Source organism: Patella vulgata, chromosome 2, assembly GCF_932274485.2.
Source record: "Patella vulgata chromosome 2, xgPatVulg1.2, whole genome shotgun sequence".
Lineage (NCBI taxonomy): Eukaryota > Metazoa > Mollusca > Gastropoda > Patellidae > Patella > Patella vulgata.
Window position 1 is genome coordinate 4513314 of NC_065880.2, and position 16601 is coordinate 4529914.

At 36.5% G+C, this 16601-nt stretch overlaps 1 protein-coding gene across 2 annotated transcripts; it reads right to left on the reverse strand.

The window, feature by feature from the left end:
* Positions 1 to 3301: 3301 nt before the first annotated feature.
* On the reverse strand, positions 3302 to 14726 carry LOC126810251 (uncharacterized). 2 transcript variants are annotated; one of them, XM_050535265.2, is made up of 6 exons: positions 13197 to 14726; positions 9570 to 9654; positions 8582 to 8938; positions 6973 to 7359; positions 6167 to 6449; positions 3302 to 5913 (listed from the first exon to the last, which is right to left on the reverse strand). In XM_050535265.2, the coding sequence occupies exons 2-6, from the start codon at positions 9625 to 9627 to the stop codon at positions 5679 to 5681; spliced, it is 1320 nt and encodes a 439-aa protein (XP_050391222.2). In that variant the 5' UTR covers positions 9628 to 9654; positions 13197 to 14726; the 3' UTR covers positions 3302 to 5678. The 2 variants fall into 2 exon arrangements, with proteins under 2 accessions (XP_050391222.2, XP_055955178.1); XM_056099203.1 differs by lacking the exon at positions 13197 to 14726 and having other exon boundaries at positions 9570 to 10497.
* Between the last annotated feature and the right edge of the window lie 1875 nt (positions 14727 to 16601).

Sequence of the window (16601 nt, forward strand, 5' to 3'; positions counted from 1 at the left end):
AATGAAGAGTCCAGGAGAAGAACCATCTAAGTCACAGAACAGAACAACGAATGGGTTTAATTACAACTTTAAAATGATGTTTAATGCGAATCACCAGTAAAACAACTGACTTCCACTTTTCAGCCAAATTAAGGTCAACTAAATACGTGATGGACTTGTATTTGTCAGGGAAGCCATTTCAGAAGGGCCTTGGTTAGATGTGACTCCGATCGTTTTTACCCGAAATTGATTGTTCCACAGAAAGTTTATACAATTTGCTACCACATGGCGCCATTAACTGGGGTTCGTTGAAAAAGTGACTTAGATCGTTCTTCCCCGGGACTCTTGAAATATGTTTACTTCTGCACAACCATATGGTAGATTCATTATGCAATAACTCAATTTGCCTATTGGATATCTTTATTTTGGCTTCAAATATCATTTAAATTATTAGTTAGACCTTTAATCACATGACAGGTTTATAACCAACTCTCGAGGACATTGGGTGACCCCGATTTTAAGTAGATTAGAACGCTGAGGCCATATAGTGATTTAATTTAAAATGTCGAAGAGACGCCAAGTCTCGAATAGCAAATACCGTTGGTAAGACAATCTGTGCCACATCTGTTGAAAACCTCGAGCAGTGATAACTTGACTCTGAATAAAGTAATTTGAATGACATTATTCCATTGATTATTTTTGAACTATTACAGCAAGAACGGTCAGCTCTTCATTAAAACCATACTCAACGCATATTTAAGAGATGTATACTTACCATTACAGAATAAAAGAACGATGCACAAGATAATTTGATACATAATCAACCTTCTTTTCGTATTTAAAATCAAATCGTTTCCCAAATAATGAATATATTCCTTATGCTTTACAGACATTGTGTTAATAAACGTTCTTAGGGTCTAGGTATGCTATTATATATTTAAACCATAACCGAATATAAGTGTTCAATATAATTCATTGTGGTTATGGGTATGTTATAGAAATACGTTATTATGATTTGGGCGGATTACAAAGCAGGCACAGATCGATGTCAAATAGTTAGTCATTATCTATAAACATTACTTTTACTTCAGTTTTGTATTCGATGAGATTTATTTTGGGCATTCCCTTGCAAAGTCTCAAAATTAAACTTGACCAAGCCTATTCCTCGTGGCTTCCTCCAGTAAGTTTCTTAGGGAACATTTGTCTACGATATCAACTTAGGTGGAAGTGGACGTAAAACTCTAGAAACGAGAGAGAGAGAGAGAGAGAGGGAGATAGAAATGGAGTTTAACGTCCACTCGACACAAACTAGGTCATTTCGGGACTAACATATGGTTTTAATTTTATTTCAATAATTCACTTGCGCGTAGGGGTCTTTTATAGCAGTTGGAGGAATCCAGAGGACCCGGAGAAATACCCAGGCGACCCTACTCCTTGTCACGTACAACCGAGGAATCGAAACCCCACCAGTTGACTCAATGACAGACCGTATGATACAGCTCGCACGTCCTAACCATTCGGCCATCCAACCCTCCCTCTAGGAACGAACGAACAATTTTGTAGATATATGTTCAAGCGTAATTGCACATGAAATCGTTGTGTCTAGGTTGCGCCCCTTATTATTCGTATATTATTTGATAAAATATTAATATTGTGATGGTTAAAATGTTTTAAACAAACTGTCACTGTTCTCATCTTATCTTATCTGGGGGGTTGGATGGCTGAATGGTTAGCGTGCGCGCGCTGTATCATAAAGTCTGTCATTGAGTCAACTGGCGTGGTTTCGAATCCCCGGTTGTACGTGACAAGGAGTAGGGTCGCCTGTCCAACCTCGTGGGTTTTCTCCGGGTCCTCCGGTTTCCTCCCACTGCTAAAGACCCCTACGCGCAAGCGAATTAATGAAATAAAATTAACCATATGTTAGTCCCGAAATGACCTAGTTTGTGTTGAGTGGACGTTAAACCCCATTTCTCTCTCTCTCTTTTTATCTTATCTTTAGAATGCCGGATCCGCCACATTAGAGTTTTTTCTATTTTCTATGGAAGCACAATGAAGACTATATATCTATTTACACGATAAGTGGTCGATTACACTCTTTTTGAAAAAGTCATACCTAAGGTCAGCATGATTGATGTGATAATCTGAGTGTTTTTTTAAATGCATGGATAAGTAGCTTTACATAACGGCTGACAATAAAAATAAAGTAACAAACAAATAATGAAAAGCGAATCATATTTGATCACTTTGACTATATAACCTTTACAAAATAGAACTATACGTAAATACCCAGAGAATTAATTAAAAAAAATATAACTACTGAATAAAGGAAGCATGAGTTTTATATTGTTGATATTTAAATGCATATAAATATATATTTTGTAATTTTAAAACGTCTGTGATATTTTTTGTTTTATATTCCCACATATTGATTGTTTTGTGCTATATTTATCGGGATTTTAGCCTTACTTTCCCCCTGTCAGTGTTGCAGGACGAAGAGTCTGACAATGGACAGCGTATCGTCGTTCGGATAGGATGGAAAAAAAACGAGGTCTGGTGTACTTATTAAAGATCCATGGGCAGTTGAAATTCGACATAGGGCGTACTTTTCGGGCAAGAACAGAAAAATGAAATGGGGTTTAACGTCCTACTGTTCTGCTCCTACTGGACATACGCCACACAGTGTGCTATGAGGGAAATGTTGCTGCCTTCTGTCCAGAATGTGGATTGTATGACCGAATGATATAATGCGAGCGCGTTTGGTCATATGATGTGTCATTGAGGCAAGTGATGTAGTTTTGATTCCTCCACTTGCACGTGACAATTAATAGGATCGCCTGCTTAACCTCGTGTTTTCTCCAGGTCGAGTAGTCTATACTCCCTGTCTCCCCTTTTTTCTGTCTCTCTTCTAAATAATAACACACGGCTAAATAAGAGTAGACCGTTGCGTCGCTGTCCAGGACAAATTCACTGTATGATATATATGAGTCCTCATCAGTCCGGATAGAGTAGAAAAGTAGGACGGACGTGAAACTCCTGTTCATTTTGTTTCAGTCAAATATTGATGACCCAAGGGTGATAACTCTACAATAAATATATGGACACTGGCCACGAACACATGCACACATCATGAACATGTTCTATATGAATTGTTTGTGGCGTTTCACAATTTTGCAGTGAAAACTCCGATATTGTTATAATTAAGAAAGATTTATAATTTATAGAACAAAAGGACCCTAGACTCTCCGCTGTATATTAAAAGTATACTACTGGAACGTAATAATAAATTTTTAATACCATACTCACAAACACAAAAACGGATTAATAAAAATATCAACATCATTTATTCAAATAAAAGCGAGATGCAGTAATTTTAATAAATCATATTAATCAAAACGAAAAGTCAAAAACGAAAAATGAGTAATAAGTAATTAACGGTTATATAAAAGATACAATAATAAACCAGACTGATTAAACATGTAGTTAACGGTTATATAAAAGATACAATAATAAACCAGACTGATTAAACATGTAGTTAAATGTTATATAAAAGATACAATAATAAACCAGACTGATTAAACATGTAGTTAACGGTTATATAAAAGATACAATAATAAACCAGACTGATTAAACATGTAGTTAACGGTTATATAAAAGATACAATAATAAACCAGACTGATTAAACATGTAGTTAACGGTTATATAAAAGATACAATAACAAACCAGACTGATTAAACATGTAGTTAACGGTTATATAAAAGATACAATAATAAACCAGACTGATTAAACATGTAGTTAACGGTTATATAAAAGATACAATAATAAACCAGACTGATTAAATATGTAGTTAACGGTTATACAAAAGATACAATAATAAACCAGACTGATTAAACATGTAGTTAACGGTTATATAAAAGATACAATAATAAACCAGACTGATTAAACATGTAGTTAACGGTTATATAAAAGATACAATAATAAACCAGACTGATTAAACATGTAGTTAAATGTTATATAAAAGATACAATAAACCAAGCTGATTAAACAACTAGTTAATAAGGTTATATAAAACATTATAATAAACCAAGCTGAATCAACATGTAATTAAAGGTTATATAAAAGATACAATAATAAACCAGACTGATTAAACATGTAGTTAAAGGTTATATAAAAGATACAATAATAAACCAGACTGATTAAACATGTAGTTAAAGGTTATATAAAAGATACAATAAACCAGACTGATTAAACATGTAGTTAAAGGTTATATAAAAGATACAATAAACCAGACTGATTAAACATGTAGTTAAAGGTTATATAAAAGATACAATAAACCAGACTGATTAAACATGTAGTTAAAGGTTATATAAAAGATACAATAAACCAAGCCGATTAAACATGTAGTTAACGGTTGTATAAAAGATACAATAATAAACCAGACTGATTAAACATGTAGTTAACGGTTATATAAAAGATACAATAAACCAAGCTGATTAAACAACTAGTTAATAAGGTTATATAAAACATTATAATAAACCAAGCTGAATCAACATGTAATTAAAGGTTATATAAAAGATACAATAAACCAAGCTGATTAAACATGTAGTTAAAGGTTATATAAAAGATATAATAAATCAAACGGATTAAACATGTAGTTAAAGGTTAAAAGATACAATAAACCAAACACGTAGTTAAAGGTTATATAAAAGATACAATAATTCACGATAGCGAATTTATTTCTCACGGCAGCGAATGTATAAGTGTGTTTTAAGAAACTTTTGATATCCGAGGACTTTTTTATTTTGTGTTTTTAACAATTTTAAAGTATAAATAATTTAATGAAATCAACCTGTCCATAATATCATATTTAATGTATTGGACGTTAAATCTGTAATTAACAACAACAACAACAAACGGATTAAACGTGTAGTAAAATAAAAGATAAAATAAACTATAATAAAGAGAACTAACAATAATGGTTAAACCAGTATTCAAATATTGGCAAGATAAAAATAATGGCATGACAAGATCAAAATAATATTTGCTATTATAATAATTAGCACATAGCAAACGACAAGTTTCATCAAATGTATACAAAGTGTCTGCCCTATCAATCTGACAGACCAAACACCTACCAGGTAGTTTAAAATTGAAGCACGTTAAACAAAGCTATTTCTTCCTTGCTGTTAAACAGGTGATCAGTGAATATAAGATCATAATATTACCCATTCAATTCATCCGTTCGATCCGAGATTTGTTCATGACATTAAAGATTGGGTTCGACCACAAACCTAGTGTTAAAACTGCGGTAGTGTGGATTCCGGACACTTCTAAAGACCCTGCGAGCAAGCTGAGTGTGGAAATAGGGTTGCATAATATTATGTTAGTAAGGTCTACGTTTGTACAATGACAGTAAACCAGCAAATATATTGTGATGTCATTTTAATGATTAGAATTATTTACAACAGTAAAAAGCCCGTGGACGTATTTGATCAGGATTTAAAATAAATATAAGCAAGTTACGGTATTTACAGTTGACGTCATTATAGGGGCCCAGTGTACAATAACTTAGTGCACATACTTACATGATTCCAATATTTCCAGTTGAAAAATGCCTGATCAGAACACAATAGCTGAATTTAGAAAGTTAGTTCAAATATGTCGATTTATTCCGAATGAAGGGTTATTCGTATAAAAAAGAACTAAGGCAGATTTGTATCACCATCAAGACTTTCATAAACTGTACCATGTTCAAGGGATTCATAGACGACTCGAGCTGACTGGTTCTTCATGTCCACAGTGTCATACATGTTTGACCCAGTTTCTGACACTATCGGTATATCCGGCAAGGTTCTTGATACTATCTGCATATCCGACACTGGTTCCGATATAGTTGGTTGTTCAGTAGGTGTTTTGGTTTTCTCTTTGGTGCAAATTCTGTTCAAAAGATAAGAGAGAATAGATACTCAAAAAAGACATAGTATCAACTTACAAGACACCAATGTTCAGACATCAATGAATCATTCATGATTTGTGTCGAACGTTAGCATGTGACATTTGCACATTGGTGAGTAGTCGGTTACCGGGGTTACGAACATTTTGTTTTAGTGACATTATAGTTACCTCCCTTTAATGAGCAAGCGAGCGTTACACTAAGTAACTACACTTATCATCACAGATCACAACTTACCGTTTCTTGTAAACAACAACACCCATCATCACAAGCCCAAGTATAGCAATGATGACTAGAACACTAATTAGAGCAATTTTATAGATATCTGAAGATGGCGCAAGGTCACAGGTTGGTGAAGTTTGTGGAATTTTGATTATTGGTTGTGATGTCGGAACGTTAAATGTTGTTGGAGGTCGAGCAGCGTTAAATGTGGTTGGAGGCTGAGAAACGCTAAATGCCGGGGGTACAGAATATCCACTTTGACATCCTTTACAGTTGACCCTGAGACGACCTTGATGGACTACATAAATATAAAATGGACATAGAGTAATTAGTTGACTGCGTAAATAGAATTATTCATAACTGAATTTAAATGATAGTCAACGAAGTGGTGTATGACTGATCTAGGATGCCGTGGAGTGACTTAAATGATATTTTAAATCTGTATGCACAGCACATTTTTCCAATCACATGTCACTATCTGAAGATCCAACTGTGGAACTGATATGTATGACAATGCCCGGATAAACTTACAGTAATGTAATAGTCCGGTGTATTATGTCACCCATCAAATATAAACAATGTGAAACAATATTCTTTATCTAATTTACCTAAAGTTTAGAATTCATGGAAGTCATTTTCGAACGGCACAATAGCGGTCTTAATGGTAAATGCACCATTGTCCCATAGTGACACATTTGATCTGGATCAACCACCTCCTGGAATAGGTATCAAACTCTTGAGTATTCTTACCTTTAAAATCAATACATATTATTTTATTATAAGTTTTTTGAGTTTTACCGACAAGTAATATAATATCTAACCTTTAAAATCAATCCATATCTTATCAATAGAAGGTTGTAGTCCGTCACCTTCATACACCAGGTGCATCGGCCCTTTTATCTGTTTTAATTGTTTATAAACCAGATATTTGTAACCAAAGTTATCAACATGTGTCATGTCCGTGTTGTTCTCGTCATAACGAACTGTAAGATCTCTGCTATAAATCGTCACACTAGTATTATAAACAACATTAAGTCCAAGAAACGAGATCGTGGTATAAATATATACATCATCACCATCCGCTGTGATATCACAACTACAATAGAAATTGTTATCCATATCAGGATAACGATATTTGTTATAAGCCAAAGAGAAACCTTCCAAGTTGGGGTTCATCCCACGTTTAGTCATATTTATAATTGTTGTATCTGAAATATAAGAAAGTTTGATTCTATATAGAAATAAAATGGAGACGAGGGAGGTGGGGAGGGGGTATAAGGAATAATGTCCAGTCCTTCGGATTGCGCGAAGGAACCCTTGACGATTGGATATAATCGTTGGATGCTGTCAGGGGGAAAATGTTCTAATGAAATGTGGTTTAACGTCCTACTTTTCTGCTCCGACTGGGCTAATGAAGGTGGGTATACGCCATACAGTATGCTATGGGGGAAATTTTACCCGGACAGCGGCACTATGGCCTACTCTTATACACTGTTAAAAAGTACTATAGCTTAATTAATTAATCTATATTCAGGTGAGGTGCATAAATGGATAAACCACATTATTCAGCTAAGTTGTAAGGGTACGTGTATTGAATTTTCCTCATAATTTATATTCATTGTAAACTGGTACAGATTGTCTAATTACCCAACAGCAGTTGAATTTGAATCAGTCTGATGGATATTTATCAATTTAATGTCGTTGTAAAATGAAGCGCAGTAGCCGACGGTCTATATGTAATCTAGGTTAGGGCTAAACACCCTATCTTAATTATCATAGCATATTTCACGTTTTCTGAACTTAGAAGTCGTTCGCTTGAGATAAATATCCAACAAAACAAATTACACTCGCGTTGGTGTAATAATTATAATGGAAGTGTAAACTATTTAAGTGTAACATTACACTGTCTGCGTGCATCAAGTTACAATACTGGAAGTGGCAACTAGTTTCCACCTGAATTGGTGTAAACTTCCTTATTATTTTTAACAGTGTATCACATTCCAACCGCAAAGGGATATCGGGACCTCGGTTTTTCGTACCATCCGAACGAGTAGACCGCTGTCCTTGTCAGTCCCTCCGTCCTGGATCACGGAAAATCCGGATGGACTTTCTCGGCCAATTCAGGGATCGAACACGCGACCTCCAGACTAGCGACCTAGCGTCTTACCCATTTAGCCACCGTGGCTCCACGCGTCTTCATGGGGATTGATGCAGAAAGAACGTTTATGTAAAACCCCACCCCACTTCACTTCAGTGATGTCGGTAGGAAGTCGTCTCTGGAGAAGAATGCATACACGTTTCCCAAGAATATGATTATTTTCGTGTTCCCTTGATCACACATTTCAATGTTTGTGGGTGTGGAATGGGCATAGTTGTTTAATACTTACTAAAAGCACATATTTATTCAGTTAGAGACAAATGAATACTTACTACTAACACATATGTAGTCAATATATGATATGAAATGTTTAGATGGATATTTGTCAAAACGGTCAAAGGCATTAATAGTTCTCGTTGTGCAACTATGGGATAATACACAATATGCTATGCCCCGATACAATTCTCCAAGATTATTATCTGAATTCAATTCGAGGGTACTGAAACGTTTTGGTATCTCATGACAACACACTTGTCCCGGTTCATTGTAATATCCCGTTGTAACATTAATTATAATAATAACGTGGTATGGATCGCACATTAATCTAGACGACTCGTGTTCATTAAAGCAGAAATATAATGAATTGCGATCGCCGCATAGAAAACTCTGTTTCACCATTTGTCCATTACCTGAAATAAATAAGAGAGAGAGATGAATCGATTTGATTGTAACATCGACTTGGCAAAAACTAGTTAATTTCCGGACTAACATTTGGTTCAATTCTATTTCAATAATTCGCTTACGCGTAGGAGTTTTTAGCTGTGAGAGGTAGGTAACTGGAAGACCCAGCGAAAACTGTATATTCAAATGATACCCGCATTTCTGTTGGTGTATCATGTCGCCTACAGACCTACAGAAGTTTCATAAACCACAGATTGGGGCGAATGCCGAATTGAAACATAACAGCAAACGGAGGGTGTGATATTGTTGGTCCTGCCATAGAAGTGAATTTCCGCAATATCAATCGTGCAAGGTGAATGAATGCCAGTTTTCGGAAAAAATGACATGACCTACACATACAAAACGAATTGAATTAAAGATTCTGTTATATGTAGCCAAATTTATTTTTAAACTCTGCAGCGACACCACTGTGAATCCCGTGGCGTCACCTTCAGTGAGTAATGCGTCCTTGCAGACCCAGGACAGGTTCTGAGTGCTACATTTTAACATTTGCCTAAAATCCAGAGTATGAAATCTTTATTTGTTTTCCTGTTTTATTGTAGGGGGGGGGGGGGTAATTGTTTGGACAAAGTAACTTACCATATGACTGAATCATAAACAGTATCATCATATAAAACATCAAATTATATATCGCCATGTTGAATAGCAAAAACACTTCATCACACTACAAATATAATGTTTTACATGGGTAAAACAAATTTTGTCAGTTATATGTGTAATGAGGTGAACAATCTCGGGACGCCTCATCTGTTTTTAAGATGTTTTTATTTATGATTTGTATAGGACAGTGACATATAGATTAAGCATACTCATGATCAAATCAATAGTAGCATACTGAAAATGTATCTTCAAACGAGAGCTATTTCGAGAATACGCTCTAATCTTAATACTGATGCTTTTCAGAGAGAGAGAGAGAAATGGGCTTAATGTCCACTCGACACAAACTAGGCCATTTCGGGACTAACACATAGTTCAATTTTATTTCAATCATTCGCTTGCGCGTAGGTGTCTTTAGCATTGGGAGGAAACCGGATGACCCCGAGAAACCCCACGATGTTGGACAGACGACCCTACTTCTTGTCACGTACAACCGGGGAATCGAAACCCCGCCAGTTGACTCAATGACAGACCGTATGATACAGCGCGCACGTGCTACCCATTCGGCCACCCACCCCGCCCCGAGCTATTTCGAGAATACGCTCTAATCTTAATACTGATGCTTGTCAGAGAGAGAGAGAGAGAGAGAGAGAGAGAAATGGGTTTTAATGTCCACTCGACACAAACTAGGTCATTTCGGGAATAACATATGGTTCAATTTTATTTCCATTATTCGCTTGCGCGTAGGGGTCTTTAGTAGTGGGAGGAAACCGGAGGACCCGGAGAAAACCCACGAGGTTGGACAGGCGACCCTACTCCTTGTCACGTACAACCGGGGATTCGAAACCACGCCAGTTGACTCAATGACAGACTTTATGATACAGCGCGCACGTGCTAACCATTCAGCCATCATCATCCCCACCCCCCCCCCCCCCCCCCCGAGGCTTGCCAGAGTGTTGTTAGAGCATTAGTAACATCGCATATGGACTATGCAAATTCACGTCTTTAAATAGCACAAAACAATGCTGCGCATCTCAGAACTAGAACACGAGCGAGGGTTCAATTTAAAACTTTTGTGGATGTGTTTAAATCAATTTATTCTGACACTGCACTCAGTTATTTAAAAGAACTCTTTGATTTCTATACTCCCCGGCGATCCAACCTTCGTTCTTCAGGGTATCGTAGCATATTGAGGATCCCTAAATGTAATAAACGTTCTAGTGAATATGCTTTCTCCGTCAGAGCAGCTTAAATATGGAATGATCTTCCAAAAATCTCTTCGAGCTTTAAGACTAACTTAAAAACATATTTATTTCAAAAATTTTTTTGAAGTATTGTGTTGTGAATGCGCTTAGAAACACACATGTGTAATGAAACGCTATATAAATCGAACAATAATAAACATAATAGTAATAATAATAAGAAGAAGAATCAAATTTTACTAGAGGAGACTGTTCATACATCCCGGGGGAGCGGGGGGATGGGCGCGAATGGTTAACGTGTGCGCGTTGGATAATAAGTGGCGTGGTTTCGATTCCGGTGATAAGGAAAAGGGTCGCAAGACCAACCTCGTGGGATTCTGGTTTCGTCTCACACAGATAAAGAAGACCACTATTGAAATAACATAATTTAACAATGTCCGTCGAGTGGACGTTAAATCCAATCTCTCTCTCTCTCTCTCTCTCTCTCTCTCTCTCGCACGCAAACTTGTTTGTCACAAGATGGGCGTGGCTTATGTACTATCCGCAAATCTTCCCTGTTGAAACGGGCTTGATAACAGAAAGAGTTTCTTACTCTAATATTACAACAATGAACCTATCTTGTTTATAAAGATACGGTAGATAATTGTCAGTCAAGTTAAATCGTACAAATAACATGTAATTTGCATGTTTGTTCAATGTACAAAAGACGGCTGAAGAAAGAAAAGACCTAGGGGTAAAAATAGCTTGATAAATAAACTGAATAGTTAAGAGTATTATAAAGTGATTTATCAGGACGTAATATATTGGGTAATGGAGAGAAAGAGAGAGAGAGAGAGAGAGGGGAGCGGGTTTAACGTCCAATCTACACAAACTATAACGTCCAATCTACACAAACTATGTCATTTCGAGACTAACATATGGTTCAATTTTATTACAATTATTAGCTTGCGCGTAGGGGTCTTTAGCAGTGGGAGGAAAACGGAGAACCCGGAGAAAATCCACGAGGTTGGTATTATAAAGATAATTGGTATTACGGGTTGGATGTTATAGGGCAATAATCGACAAATCACTGCACCATCTCATCATCCAATAGTATTACACAATCCGAACTGTAATTTCTAACAACACATCAACGAGAAATAATTAAAATGTTTTAGATTAATCATCACCTCGCTTAGTTCGGCAGTGTTAAACTCCATTATTGTATAAATCGACAATAACATGTTATCGCAATTCAAATGGAAGAAAAACGAGTTCAAAGGCATTGTATGGAGTGGTTTTAAAACACTTTAACAGATATGAAAACAATTTAGCCGTAGTAATATGTAGACTCTATGGCATTGTAACAGGGGATACGATTGATTTGATTTATATTTATTACCATTTAAGCCACCTCACATTTAGAAAGCGCATTTAAATTTCAATAGAAGTTTCAAATTCAATTATTAGGAGGCCTTTCTGGTTCGCTGGACAGTCGACTGTCACGAAACCACTGGGGGGGGGGGATAAATCATGTTGAGTAAAATAGGCCTTATCCAAAAGAGGGCGTGGCACTTTAACATTTTCAAATGGCCCATTTTAAGATGTATGGAAATTACTTTCAAATCTAGAAATCGAAACTACAAGTATTTGGTGGATTAGTTTTAAAGTTAATAAAAACCTTTAAAAATCGACAATAATTTACAGCCTAGACCAATTCGTAAACCGTCACAATTATTGCCGTCTTTCACTGCAATCCGGGTCGTCCCACGCTGCGTTTATCCATGTTTTAAAAATATGAATCAAGTTTTATAAATTCCCGAAACACACAAACAACTAACATATGATTGTATGTGATAATTCTCAGCAGTTTTGTTACCGAATATACTATAAAACTACGAAATTAAAGAGATTTGGTTATTTTTACTCTGCGATGTTTAGTGACATTACAGACAAACCCCAAGATGCAGTGCGCGACCTACTTTGTATGCAAATGAAGCAGTCGCCACTCTGTGTATTTTTACTCTGTGGCCACCTCACATTCAGAAACCACTTTTAAATACTGAGTCCAAATTTTCAATACAAGTTTCAAATTCAATTATTAAGAGGCCTTTCGTGTTCGTTGGACAGCCGACTGTCACGTACTAGCCGGGAATCGAAACCACCCAACTTGTCTCAATGGCAGATCTTATGTTCTAAAGCGAACGCTAACCCTTTTGGCCAGTTGGATAATGGAATAGCTTTCATTTCATAGTTAACTATGAAAACTACCACATAAAGAATAAGACCCCTTACTGGCTACCGACTCAGCCCCCAATAGTGGGAACCTAGCTAACATTAATATATTGAACATATAGTTTTAAGCAAAATTAATTTAAATCCCCCAATGGTCAATATATTAAAATATTACATAACAGTAAGTACTTACCTGTACCGTGTCCAATTTTATTTTAATAGACTAAAGTGGTGAAATCTCAAGTAAGGAAGTAACATATCTGTACATAAAACCATTCTCGACAACCCTACTTCTACAACTGTCTACATCATTTGTTCATTATCAGGCGTACATTTGTCAAAGGATTGTGTGTCTACGAAAATGATATTTTGAAGTATGTTTGATGAAGGTGGGGTTTTAACTTTTTCTGTTTTCCCGTAATTTGTTAAAGTGACATTCACAGCCTAACCTCTATATATACTCTTCAAAAAGTAGGGGATATTCAGAAACAATACAAAACTGCGGAAATGCACTGCTGTTTTTAAAAGAGTAGTGTATGTTAATAAGAGGCCAATTGCCTACACATGAACATAAACAGTTCATATGGGTGGCTTATTTGACGGCACCATTTCACTCGCAAATAGTTACACTGTCAACAGTGAAAATGGACGTTTTTGATTTTTGTCTTAATAATGAGTAATTGCTCCACCAATCCTCAGACATTCAGCAATTCGTCGTGGCATGCTCCTACTCAACCACACAATCATGATTTGGGGCAATCTGACCCACTCCTCTTGCAGTGCCGCGGTCAATTCTAGCAGTGTTGTCGATGGACTTTGATGTCGAAGAACACGTCTCCCGATCATGTCCCAGACATCCTCTATAGGGGAAAGGTCAGGGCTCATGGCTGGCCAAGGCATATGGACAATATGGTGACGCTGGAGGTAGTCATTCACGACACGGGCATTATCATCTTGAAAGATGAAACATCGACCTGCACGTTGAGCAAAGGGCAGAACTATCGGTACCAGGAAGTGGTCACGGTAATACACACCACTGTCCCTTCCTTGAACAATATGCAAGTCCGTTCTGCTAGTCATGGTGATTCCTCACCCACGCACGAAGATGTCATGCTGTCTGACGTTAACGTTAGCATGACGCTCATTTACACGCCTCCAAACGCGAGCACGTCAATCGGTGAACTCCAGAGTAAATCTGGACTCATCTGTCAAGTAAAAATGTAGTGATGTCGTGATGTTTGGTTGTCGTGTTGTGGTGGTGTCGGGTTAAAATGTCGTGATGTCGGGTTGTTGCCTTGTGAAGGGCAACACCACGACATCACGACATGATACCAATCAGCCACCATAGAAAAAGCAATTAGAACTTTAGGTACTTTTCGCCATTGAACTACAATGGAAATCGTTCACAAGTGCTGTAGAAACTTCCACAAAATCAATTTCTGTGCAGACAAACCTAATCTGGTCTGAAAAAGAGAACATGTCAATGATATTAACATCATAATAAAGGGGTTTCGAGCTCCTTTTAGTTGGAATAAAACTACCCCGAGCTGTCAATTCTATTTTAAGTATCTTTATTTGTCACTTCGACTTGATTGAGGAGAGGGTCCATTTTCATCTTGTTCAGTTTGATGTTACTTGCATGGCTTAGAGTTCGCCAATGTTATTAGATAATATAATACAGAGTGATTATCCGGCATGAATTGGATTTTTGTTTTCTGGCATGTCAGTGTCACCTGAATTATACGACGATACTTACCCCCCCTTACAAATATGATTCAGACTTAAAAGTCTCAATGATTCTTTTCGGTCTTAATTTACTTGAAGTTCTGTTTATTCTGCAGTACCGACCATGTTCTGGAACGTCAGTGTAATGGTACCTCTTGTCTGGATTATGACTGCTCATGTAGGTGTGGTTCAATTAACCACGGAGATAACAAAACTAGCATCCATGCATACCAACATACCACATAGCGTCCGTCAACCAAACAGATCATAAAACTAACACCCATACATATCACTCAACGTCCGTCAACCAAAGAGATCATAAAACCAGCATCCAAACATATCACACACCTTAAGTCAAAGAGGTCCGAAAACTAGTATCCAAACATAATGTCAAAACTAAAATCAATACATACCACGAAACTTAAATCAACCAATAGAATCACACAGTCATCAAAGCAGATCACATAACTTTAAATAAATCAAAAGAAGCAGAACAACAGGACGTTAAACCCCATTTCATTTCAATTCAAAGGAGATAGCACACCTCGTGCCAATATCTGCGATACCACTATTGATATACAGGCAGTAACCAGAACAAGGCTACACCTTCCTAGAAGGTTAAATGTTTGTCTGACCTACTTAGGCACCGGGAGAACATCAACATTCCCCAATGTTAATGGTATTCGTGTTCTGAAATATTCACATAATGGTAGTGTCCATAATAAACTAAGTTTCGATGATAATTTTGAAAATCTACCCCGAAGACAATCTTCTGTCCCTCTTTGTATTAAGCTCCATTTGTACAAAATTCAAGAATAAAAGTGCGTAATACCCCAATATTCTAACGCATTTTATGAACTTCTTGCTCATATAATTTGAAATTGTAGTAGGACCTTCTCTTAATAGGTTGCCTTACGTTCAATGTAATCTACCAGTACTTACTTTCTATGTGATATCCTATTACCCACATTATCTTCCTTCTCGCAATATCATATCTTACTTCCAATATGTTACATAACCTTCAGTTTAATATACCAATACTTACCAATATTATTTTACTTCCAATGTCATAAACTACTACCTACCAATATTATCATTCTTCCAATGTGATATACCGGTACCTACCAATATTATCATTCTTCCAATGTGATATACCGGTACCTACTAATATTATCATTCTTCCAATGTGATATACCGGTACCTACTAATATTATCATTCTTCCAATGTGATATACAAGTACCTACCAATATTATCATTCTTCCAATGTGATATACCACTACCTACCAATATTAACTGCCTTCAAATGTGATGTACTAATAGAGCAGGTGCCCAGGGAGTCAACCAAGTTGAAAAGTGTACCATTGTGTACCTATTATATCTGCTGGTGGATGTGGCTATGTGATTCTGAACATGCATTCTTGAGCTAGATTAGCTCAAAAGTGTACCACACGAAAATGGTACAGCGGCGTATCTCATATCTTCAAGAATTACAAAAAACACTCTGACAGACACTCCTAGTAGTGGGGAAACACCAGACAGAGTTATATAATTGTCAGACCACAGCTAGGCTAGATAAGATGACACCAATCACATGCCTTAACGCTACTACATCTCATGACATTGCAAGTGACCTTAATATTTAGACCTAAATGTGAAAAAAAATTGTTTCATAGACATTCAATTATCTTTTTGTTTTGAAAGATATTACCAACAAAAAAGAATAGATTCAAAGATATATTCTTGACTGACCTTGGCTGGCACTTAGACTCTAATCAATCAACAGTTAAAACAACAATATTATCTCACCAATACGATTTATATGGAGAATAAGTAAACATAGACTCACCCGACTGGGTACAGTTACAGGATGCA

What these genes read in the sequence shown, in the direction of transcription:
- LOC126810251 (XM_050535265.2), bottom strand. Translation starts at nt 9,627, where the DNA reads ATGGCGATATATAATTTGATGTTTTATATGATGATACTGTTTATGATT. An exon ending in GTTTATGATTCAGTCATATG is followed by an intron (nt 8,939 to 9,569) that starts GTAAGTTACTTT and finishes TATTTATTTCAG; the next exon opens with GTAATGGACAAATGGTGAAA. An exon ending in TGACTACATATGTGTTAGTA is followed by an intron (nt 7,360 to 8,581) that starts GTAAGTATTCAT and finishes CTTATATTTCAG; the next exon opens with ATACAACAATTATAAATATG.